This window comes from Ips typographus, linkage group LG9 (assembly GCF_016097725.1).
Source record: "Ips typographus isolate SLU linkage group LG9, UJ_Ityp_2.0, whole genome shotgun sequence".
In the NCBI taxonomy this organism is placed as follows: domain Eukaryota; kingdom Metazoa; phylum Arthropoda; class Insecta; order Coleoptera; family Curculionidae; genus Ips; species Ips typographus.
In genome coordinates, this window is record NC_138430.1 from 495787 (window position 1) to 506862 (window position 11076).

At 32.1% G+C, this 11076-nt stretch overlaps 1 protein-coding gene and 2 long non-coding RNA genes across 3 annotated transcripts; all 3 read right to left on the minus strand.

The window, feature by feature from the left end:
• Positions 1-874: 874 nt before the first annotated feature.
• On the minus strand, positions 875-3376 carry LOC145733574 (uncharacterized). Its single transcript, XM_081986471.1, has 3 exons — positions 2976-3376; positions 1402-1599; positions 875-1326 (listed from the first exon to the last, which is right to left on the minus strand). The coding sequence occupies exons 1-3, from the start codon at positions 3264-3266 to the stop codon at positions 1153-1155; spliced, it is 663 nt and encodes a 220-aa protein (XP_081842597.1). The 5' UTR covers positions 3267-3376; the 3' UTR covers positions 875-1152.
• A 9-nt stretch (positions 3377-3385) lies between these two features.
• LOC145733918 (uncharacterized) lies at positions 3386-4028 on the minus strand. The gene is made up of 2 exons (XR_014179307.1): positions 3679-4028; positions 3386-3599 (listed from the first exon to the last, which is right to left on the minus strand). It is a non-coding gene; the product is annotated as an uncharacterized LOC145733918 (long non-coding RNA).
• A 2998-nt stretch (positions 4029-7026) lies between these two features.
• On the minus strand, positions 7027-8077 carry LOC145733697 (uncharacterized). Its single transcript, XR_014179259.1, has 3 exons — positions 7659-8077; positions 7485-7567; positions 7027-7430 (listed from the first exon to the last, which is right to left on the minus strand). It is a non-coding gene; the product is annotated as an uncharacterized LOC145733697 (long non-coding RNA).
• Between the last annotated feature and the right edge of the window lie 2999 nt (positions 8078-11076).

The window sequence follows — 11076 nt, forward strand, 5'->3', positions numbered from 1 at the left end:
AAGGGGGCAAAGGGAGGGGGATTATTTAGGATTTGAGGGAGATTTGGCCGTTGGAAAGGAGCTAGCGGGGGAGGTTCATTTAAAAAGGGGGCAAGAGGAGGGGGATTATTTAGGATTTGGTAATGGTTTTGAGGGACATTTGGGTGTTGGAAAGGGACAAGAGGCGGAGGATTATCTAGCATTTGGTAATGGTTTTGAGGGACATTTGGGTGTTGGAAAGGGACAAGAGACGGATGATCATATAGGATTTGGTAACGGTTTTGAGGGACATTTGGGTGTTGGAAAGGGACAAGAGGCGGAGGATTTTCTAGGATTTGGTAATGGTTTTGAGGGACATTTGGGCGTTGGAGAGGGACAAGAAGCGGAAGTTGATTAGGAATAGGGTTATTAAATAATTGATGATACAAATCCACTAATTGCTGTCCTGCTTCTTCGATGTCAGCGGCTTTATCCACGTTATTCCACATTTGTAGCTGTCCCTCCATGCCTTGTACAAAGTGTACCGCTTGCCTAAACAGTGCATTTTTTAATATTTTTATTCCTTTTAAAATATAACTAAAGGTACTAGCCTCAAAAAATCTCCAGTTGTAAAACGTCCATCGGCCAATTTGTCCCATGCCTGCCTTATCCGTGCGTCGAAAAGTACATTCTTCCTGGCAATCTGCTGAATGTATACCAGAAATGTGAAAAACATTGTATTCAAAAATACCTATTAAGTCCCAGACACCAGGATGTCTCACCAGCTTACTGTTTAGCCGCCTGTGGTAACCTCCATCACGTTGTTCGTCCGATGCCTCTGTCCGTAAACGCTGAAATGTTGGGGGGTGACTCGTCCAATCCACTGTCGTCTAATGTAGTTCCGGAATTCGCCGAAAATTGGTTCCCGTTCCCGATCCTAATAACAGATAAAATTGTAAGTAGCTTAATCGCTCTTTATCAATATCCGTTATATGGACAGAACCTGTAACGAATTAAATGAACTTGAACCTTACCATCTGGACGATTACTTGAACACATAGAATCTAGCTTTTTTCTCATCTAGTATAAAGGATAAAATTTGAACCACAAGTTGTAATTAGGTATACATTATTTTCTTTTGTTATATTTTTGTTTTTTTTTTCTGACGCACTTCATTTTGTTATATGTATGTATTTATACGCTGTAACAATATTGAAATAAAGAAATATTATTATTATTAAATGCATCTATAATCCTGTCCGCAGGTAGAAGTGCCAACGCGTAGTGCTTCCTCAGGTAAACTTTATGGGCTGCCTCCTCTTGAATTTGCCGGGTTACACCTAGTTCCTTTGCCTTGCGCATTAAAGCCTTAAAAATAAAATAACCAGTCTTTTTAACATAATTTTTCTACAAACAGCAAATAATAACACCATTTATGCATACCTGGCAATAATGAAAAAAACAACCTTGTAGAGTCACATCTGGATATCTTGCCTTCACTGATTCGTATAGTCCCACTTCATAGTCCGTAACGACAGTCCCTCGGATGCAGGTTGGAAAGGTCCTCGCGATGTAGTCAAATACTGCGTCATAGAGTGTCCTGGTCCGGTTAGCCATGAATACATGGACCAAGGGAAATGCCTATTTAAAAAACAGAAAATACTCAATAATAAAAGGTTTATGAAGTATACACTAGGCCATCAGATAATACAGTATAATTAAATTTTTATCCAGGGCTTGTCAAAAATTCATTTTTGTTAAGCCTGAAGCCTCCAAAACTTTTAATAATTAACTCCTCTGTAGTTGCTGTGTTTCCAAGATCACAATATAGACTATAAAATTATATTATATTATAAAGAGAATATAGAGAATAAAATTTGTTAATATTATAAAACCCGAAACCAACATACTATAAAAATCATATAGTTTAGTTAGATACAAAAACCAAAACCAAACAGCTCTAGTAAGTACTGGCCGTCACTGCCGTCAGTACCGTACTGTCATGTGTCCCCTGTCAACAGAGTCAATAAATGGTACTCCCATTATTGTACTCCTAAGGGACAGGTTTTTCAATTTTGGCTTTAAATTTAATTTAATTTATAAACCATACATGCACCAATTTTGATTGACAAATTTACTGTTAAAATAGTGTATTTGCATCCAGCTATAATAATTATACTATAGAATATGGTACTAGTGGCAGTGATGTTGTGATAGGTGAAAGTGCTTTGACCTATATTTTACTTCAGAAATTAAAGGATTTAAAAGTTGCTTTTCTATGATCACAAGATCAAAATTAATATTATTTTTTTGTTTAAAATGTTTAAATTAGTTTTAAATCTATCAAAGTGATAAAAAAAGTTCAATAAGTTATTAAAGGTTATAATATGGAATAGTCAAAGTGAATCAGTTCAATTCATCAGTTACCTTGCACTGTGTAAAAAAGTGCTAATACATTACATTTACTGTACTGTAAAGGAAAAATATAAGCAATAAAGTAACATATTATATTTACTTGATGTGGTGTGGCAGACAGTTGTTTGACTAAGAATTTGTACCACCACTGGCTTTGTTGCTATTTGATAAAACAATGAACATGGCACAAACAGACGACACAAATCATATTCATGGTAAGTTGTTCATAATCAATAAAATCAATCATAAAAAAATAAAATATTTAACCAAGAATTTGATATCTACCAAAAAATTTTCTGTATGATAATGACAACATAACATGCCAGTGTGCTTATCTGTGAGTCTTGTAATACAGTGTATATTCCATGAAATTGATATCACAATATTATTCAGCCTTGTTGCGATATTAACATTTAGAATGTGACAAAAAATTGTATTTTATTATTTTTACCAGAATGCTGTTAAGTAATTTTTGTTTCATACAGAAAATTTTGTTTTTTTTAATTTTAAGAGTTATGTCACATTTCAAGCAAAAGGTGAGTAATATTTTAGTAATATTATTATTAAACACAATTCAATTTAAAAAACTTAATGAAACTTACATGGTCCATGCATGTTCCAAAAATGGTTAGTATCTGGGAAAATCTTGGTCTTCTCGGTACAGCTTTAAAGGTGCCATCTATAAAGGTGTATTGGGAGTCCACGAAGTTCTGTAGAAAGTCGGCGTTTTCAAATATAATAGTTTCAGCGTCTCCAGCATTCACAGATCCTGAAAAAAACAAACCACTAGCACAGTTGCTGTATCTAGGCCACTCACCTGTATTCAAAATCTGGGACAAATCCGCTAGCGCTTGGGGAATGTGTGGTGTGTTAATCTGCCGCCATCTCCTCATTGAACGTCTGATGGAGTTGAATGTCACCAATTCAGCTCCTTCGACATTGCTGCAAGAAAAATCAGATTATTACTATTTTTTTTTTTTATTTATAATATAAAAATATATTTTATGTACACCTACTTTAAGGCAATTCTATCATAAATGTTATTGAGATTTCCTCTCTCCATAGTACAGGCATTTCTTAGCTGAGTCCTCAAAAGTTGGGCTGCTGCTGCTCCGTCGACTCTTGGATGGTTGTGGTGGGGATTGATGTCCTGGAATTCTCCTTCGCCTTGTACTTTTCCTGAAGCTGAACATCCAGTGTGAGGGTATTGGCTACAGGTGTAGTACCTATACAAAGAAAACAATGGTTAATTTAATAATAGTTTGTGGGGGTTCTACGATTCTGAACCAATATTTGAGTACTCACCGATTACCATTACGATTTGCTCGTAATTTGTAGAAGTAGCCGTTATGGCAAAACCTTGGTCGCTTCCTCCTTGCTGGTTTCATGGCTCTGGGGGAATTCCTGAATCTAACTGAAAAAAATCTAGACAACAAATTATTAACAAATAAAAATAAAATCGATTAAATAGACTCTCTGTAAAAAAATAATAATCGTAAATCGTGTGGAATCGCTTTCAGATCGAAATCGTTGGGCAAAAAATTTATTTCAACAAAATGTGGCTTGGATGGTAATGGATAAAAAATCTATCACCTCTATAAAGCTCGACAATTTCAAACTGCAGGTCTTTTTTCTCCTACTCCTGCTGGATGCTTGGTGCAAAAAATCTGAAGTTAGTTACTTCCGGAAAGGTTACCTTAAAAGGGAATAGGGAATATGCATTCATAACCAAATCAACTAACAATAGAAAAATAAGATTTCAGGTATCAGGAAAAAAAACAGTTCGCTTCCATTAGTGATTTTTGTATTAAAAATTGTCCCATAATTTTCTAATAATTGATTTGGTGCTATGAATTCAATCATTTTTGAAATTGATGACGTTTTCCATTGATATGTTTATAGCGAAATTCGTATTGTGCTGCATTGTTTTAATGAAATTGTATAGAGCAGGACGGAAATACTCTAAACGATCACCAATAGAAAATGCTATTAGATTCGAGAGAAGAAGAATTAAAAAACAAGGATGCAAGCATGCAAGAAATTAGTAGGCTTTCTCTCCGATCATTTTTTAGGTGTCGGAATTGGAGTTTGGAGGGTGCTTTTAGCAATTAGCCGGTGCACATTGTTTTTATTGCCGGTTGCCGGTATAAACCGGAGTATACAACGTATGACGTCAGCAAATACATATATTTTTATTTTTAAGCTTATAACTTTATAGTAGCCGTTTCGTGAACGTAATGTAATTAATAATAGCCACTCTTCTGCCGTCTTATACTTTGGCAAGTAGGGCATAAAAAAAATAGTCGCTACTGTACTATTAACTATTAATTCACAGTTTTGCTACGCTTGGCATTTAAAGTTTCATACTCCGTCACATAAAGCAAAAGATACCATCATTTTTCTTCCTAAAACCGATTCTGCTACTTGGTCTCGATAATTTTTCTTCTAAAAAGTTTATTTGTCGTACATTTTGTCGTTTTTGACATATTTACCATTAAAAATTGAAATTTTTAGTATTTGTAAGGCCGTAGCAGGTAAACGGTTGATATTAGCACAAAACGGCTTGCATATGTTTCTATCTTACTTTTATGAACATTTGTCAAATTTTGCAGTATGACCTTTAGTATACACCAGAAATAGTTAAGATAGGAACATGCAAGCCATTTTGTTCTAACTCAGGAGCTCTGCTTAGGAGCTGCGATATTCCAAAATGTAAAAATGTCATTTTTTATACGTCAATATCTCGAAAACCGTTGCAGGTAGATATACATATTATGAATAAAAATAAAATATTATATAGTTATTATTTATGAAACACACTTGAAATCGTTAGCAGAATAAAGTGTCAATATATTATGTCAAATAAAATAAGTCAAATGGTTTCAAGATAACCCATATATCCATATAGGTTTAAAAAAACTTTTTCGTAAATATACACAGTGGTTCAAATTGATTGTAATTCAAGAGTGAAAAGTATATTAAAAATAAACTCCAAAGTGTCATATAAACTGATGTAGTCAAAAAGTGCCCTCTCGCGGAGTTAGAGCACCTTAAAAGCGAGCCACAAAATGTTTTTTTATTTTTTATTCCTAGACGAAAAAGTTTCTCAAATGACATTTGGCATGCATGTTCACCATTTTGAAGTAGTCATTTAGAATTGTTTTCAGTTTTTTAAAATAATGTGGACAAATACGGGGGCTGTTCAAAAAGTTTGACAGCTTTAAATTTCTTTAAGCTGTAATTTTAGATCGTTATGATGAGGCACATGTAGTAGCCCATACTTTTTCCTAATAAAAGTTTGTCTGAACATTTCTTTTCATTTTGCATAGTTTTTCAAACACCGTCATTTTTATACGCTAATCCATAATGAAAAAATTAATACCTGTCCAGATTATTTTAAAAAATTGAAAAAAAAAAACGCCAAATGATTACTTCAAATAAATGATGAACAAGCATGCCAAATTTCATATGAGTTTTATTTTAGTTCATTAATTAAGATAAAAGTTTTTTTTTCTTAGGGCATATACTTAGGGGCCGTTAGCTCCGAAAGGGGGCATTTTTCAACCATTGTTTATATGACACTTTGGCGTTTATTTTTTATGTACTTTCTACCCTTCAAGTATTCTACAATCAATTTGGACCACCCTGTAAGTGCCACATAATAAACTAAAACTATTTTTTGCTCTAAATTGGCGTTTCAAGTTGAGATCGTAGCGCCATTTGAAACGAAAATGTGGACCATTTATCTGGCATAATTAAATCACAGAAATTAAGTAGAGACATTTTACGCGCAGACGCAGAAAATACTACATTATTATTTTACTCATCAACTCATCACTATTTTCCCTCTCTCCTTCTCTTTGTTTTGTCTTTAACTTGTCAAGTGTCTATAAAAATAACGCTTCATGTTTTCATATATATATCATATAATACAACTTACTCAACTCGCCGCACACAGATGGCGCTTTTGGAAAACACTGTAAATACATATACACAACACAAACTGTAAATACATTGAATGATGTAATCAAAAATCTCCGCGGAATTTTACAATTTCTTTCATTATTATTTAGTTATTTCATTCTTAATAGTCTTACTTACTTATTACTGAAAAGTAATAATTCTTAAAAAAGCAGTTACAACTTAGCGCTACTGGCATTGAATTTACAACAATACATTAGACCTAATATTGTTTCCAAAAAAAAGTCAAGTCAAGAATCAAGAAATCCTTTAAAAATTGTATCATAATTTAAAATTTTATATTTGTTTTAAACCAAACAATAAAAAAATATTTTTTTACATTGTGTAATCCTTACCTACATATAGGTATTACAGATATAGCAGAATTACTATTCAAATAAGACTGTTTGACTTTCAGGTGTGGCTAATGATTATTGAAATAAAACATATTGTTCATTAGAATAGACCAGCTTTATAACCATGCTCAAAGTCATATTTTGTTCAAACAAAATAGGTATGTATTTTTTAATACAAACTTATTAGATATGAGACTTGAAACTGATTTAAATGTAATAAATAATTAAAATGTAGTATGTTTATTTTTTATTTTAATGTTTTTATTTAGTTTTATCATCTATCTTTCTACTAGTTTATTGTTGCTCTTGCAATAGTCCAAATAATAATACACAAACATAGGTATATTGATTAATGGTATTTTATTTCAGTATTTATCTTTTGACTATACCTATATAGTACACATATTTTGGTCATACAGTGTTAAGCTGACTTCACAATAAGACAGGCATTGGATTCTATTTAAATTTTATCACCAAAATTTGTCTTATATTAAAGCTGCTTCTACACTACCTTTACAGATTTGTTTAAAAATAATGATAGGTAGGTAATTACAAATAACATAATAACAACAAAGAGTAACAGCTAGTTAAGTTGAAATAGATATCTAGCTGTATGACAATTATTATTTAAATAATACAATTCAAACACTGGTTATTACACTTCATACTTAATGTTGTCTTAAAAAAAACACTTTCCAAGACTCTCCACATTGGGTGAAGTTTCAGAAGGGCACTGTCAACCTAAACAATACAAAAATAAATAAGTATTTAATTAAAATTATTAGCAAAACTTACCGGCTTACATTAGTGCTTGCTCTGGTTTTTTCTTATTGTTGCAAAAGACCAAATCTTCTGAGCCTTTTGAGCATTCCTTTATCCTGTAGACATAATCAGTTCAACAAAAGTTAAGGTAATACCTATTTATTTTGAAATGATTTAATATTATTATTCAACAATAACATAACTCACATCACTACTTAACGGCTTCCTAAATTAAGCCATTAAAAGCCCATACCAGCTAAAAGTAATTACAAATAGTATACTTAATTGTTGAAGTCATTAATCAAACATTTTCAAAGTTTTAAATTATGTCTGCGTCTTTTTCCCGTCTAGAATCAGAAAGTCACACCAGCAGGCCAACACCACAGCCAGTTTGAGACCTGAAAATGTATTTTGCAGTATTTGTTATTACAATATTAAAATAATCAAAGACAAGAAATTTCCAACCAAACAAAACAAACTATATTTTATTAGTTATGTGAGGTTAGAATAAGAACGAAAACCGATTATGATCATTTGCCATTTCCCCCTCCACCAGTAAAACCGAAGATTGCCGAAGTCGCCCTTACGCTCATTCCGATCTCTCATGTCGCTGTTCTGGCCGGTCGCCGTTTTGAGCCCATCTCTTCTGGCCGGTCGCTGTTTTGAGCCCATCTCGACGATTCGGAAGCGACCCGAAGTCGCTTCGGACGAGATCGGCGACGTCATCCGAATGGCGTTCGGCAGGCCGCGGTTTTGTGGAATTTGTGGAACGCGGACAGCAGGTCATATTTAATAATGGCGGCTTTGTTTACATGTTGATTGGAAATTTACTCAAATTGTGATTGATTTTTATTACTGGACAGTTTTAGACTGGTAAATCAGAGTTAAATCGATTACTTATAGTTGGGCATGTTTATATTTATCATCAGCCGAGTTTTCCTGAGGAAAGTTGCAACAGGTAAGTGGAATGGTATTATGTGGGACTTAAAATTTCAACATTTTCGTTTTTATTTCAGAAAATCTTTGATAATCTGCCCCCACAGCTCATATAGCCAATGTGCATGAAGTATACTGGAACTTTTATTAAGTAACACAATTGTCATCAAAGACAGTATTTAATAAAAACCAAATAGAAACCGTTTTTGAAATCTACCTAGTTTTAAATCATCAGAGAGGCAAATACATTTGAAAAAACTGCATCCAGCTTCAGCATATACCTGTTGAGGTATAAATCTAGTTGATTTAGTTACACAATGCTTTAATATGGTAAGAATACCTACTTCTCATATTCTCTGTGTAACATTAAATTTTTTTGTTTATAGATCCATCAATTGCTACATTTTATTGTAGTGTATACTCATGATTTTTCTGATTTGCATGCAGGTACACGAATGCAGAAACAACCAAAGTTACATATGTTTTTATAGTTTGTATATTATAATAGTGATTCTATATAAACTTGTCTGTGATAATATAACTTGTAATATCATATGGGAGTTAACAGTTAAATAAATCTATGAAATTTATAGTTTCCTAATTAGGTATAATATATTATTAAATGGTATTTATATAAGTATATCTGCTATTGTAAGTTGGTAGAAATGTTATTCTTTTATGTTAATACATTGTTTTAAGAGTTTAAAAGTTTAATTAGGCTATGTTTATGTCTAGGTTGGTTTATGTTTTACTAATTTATTAATAAAAATAAATTATTATTAAATTTATTTCGCTTTTGTATATTTTATTTTTTCTCAATTTTTTCTATGAGCATGAGGATATAATAAAATAATCATTGTTTTTGACACTGTATAATTGTTAAACCTAGCAAAATGGTAATGAAATATGAATATCTTCAGAAAATTATGGACACACCATCAAATTTAAAAAATAGCACTCCTATTACTTTGACAGAGATTTGAGTGAAACTGACTGAAACAGACTTTTTCTCTGATTTTTCATTGTTAGGAAATTAGACACCACATTCTACTTTATAGGGTTTCTCCATGTTTTTCTTATAAAACTGTAATTTTTTGACACAAGTTGTGCAATGAACAATGCCAGAATTATGTTACCATGTATATATTAGTAACTATAATTATGTGTGTCATATCGACAATGCCTTTTTAGGTGCTTTATTCTATGGTGGTCCTAAGTAACTATCATAATGGTCGTACACATATATTAATGGTAAACATAATAATAACATAAATAGTGGTTTTTATAGACATGGGGAAATAAGGAGAGGTTATAAACATTAGCAGTAGGATAGTTATGATACTTGCAAAAAGACAGTATTTTAATGATTTTATATAACGGGCAATATGTAATAAATTTAGCAGGACTTGATAACAATGTGCATATGTTAACACTGTGTAATTATTACACTGTGTAACAAGCCTTTGTCTGTGGTGGGAAAGTTTTGATTTTTTTTTCAAAAACATAGTACATGTATATTCTTCAGGTTTTTGCTGGTTGTTATATCCTATAAATGGATAAAACTGGCTATTTTACAGACAATGAAATCCTTAAAAAAATTCTACATTAATTTGAATTTTTATGTTCAAAACAAAATGATCTATAACTATCTTTAAAAGTATAGGGATATTAAATGGTCTACAACTAGAGGTTTTTGCAAAACTCGCTTTAATTTAATTAATATGAGAAAAAAAAATTCCATATCACTACTAAATTAAATAAAATTGATGTATTTTACACATTTTCAAGTAAGGAGAAAATAAAGGTCATTCACAAACTCATTATTAGTCCTGTTGTATGGTAATTTATTTACTACCTACATTGCTGTGAACTTTGAGCTGTGACAATAACTGTTAAGTTGGGTGTAAACTTTTTACCGAAGATAAAAACAAAGTATTATTTAATAGTTAAAGTAAATCTGTATCTATCTAAGACTTTGAATTGAATGAAACAACAGCAGATTTTTCTTTGATTTGATGTATTGCGCAAAATTAATAAGGCATGCATAATCAGAGAGCGAATTTTATTCTTCGACCGACTAAAAACCTTTTTAAAAAAACGACAATCAAATATGAAGAGCGGACTTTACTAACAACTACTTGTGCGATACAAAGTTGGATTAATAAAAGACACTTAAAACTACGGTACACTGTTACTTATACTAAACCTTATCAACTAAAGCTTGGGAAGTGCGACCAAGAGTGCTTGCGTCGGACTTCTCATATTCGTCAGCGGTTAAGGTGTCAGAGCTTTAACATTAAAAAGGGTATATTGGCCCTCCATAACTAGCGCATGAGCGCAATATTATTCATTTTTTTGTAAGTTCTAAGGTGTGATTTGCTCATCACCCTCATTTTTGCTAAGGCAGAATTAGGTTATGTTGACAAAATAAGATGTTTTAGGTTAGGTTAGTCTTTGTACACATTGACACAACAAAAAACAGATTGTTTTTAAATTGGATGTCCAGCTTTTTGGGCCTAATCATTTTAGACTGAAATATATCAGAAATAATTTAATAAGGAATTGGGGATTTGGAAATATTGGGACAAATTATATCGGAGAAAAATGGTGACACCCGTCCAAATAATAAAAATATACAAACACATATTGATTAATGATATTTCTTTCAGTATTTATCTTTTGAGTATAG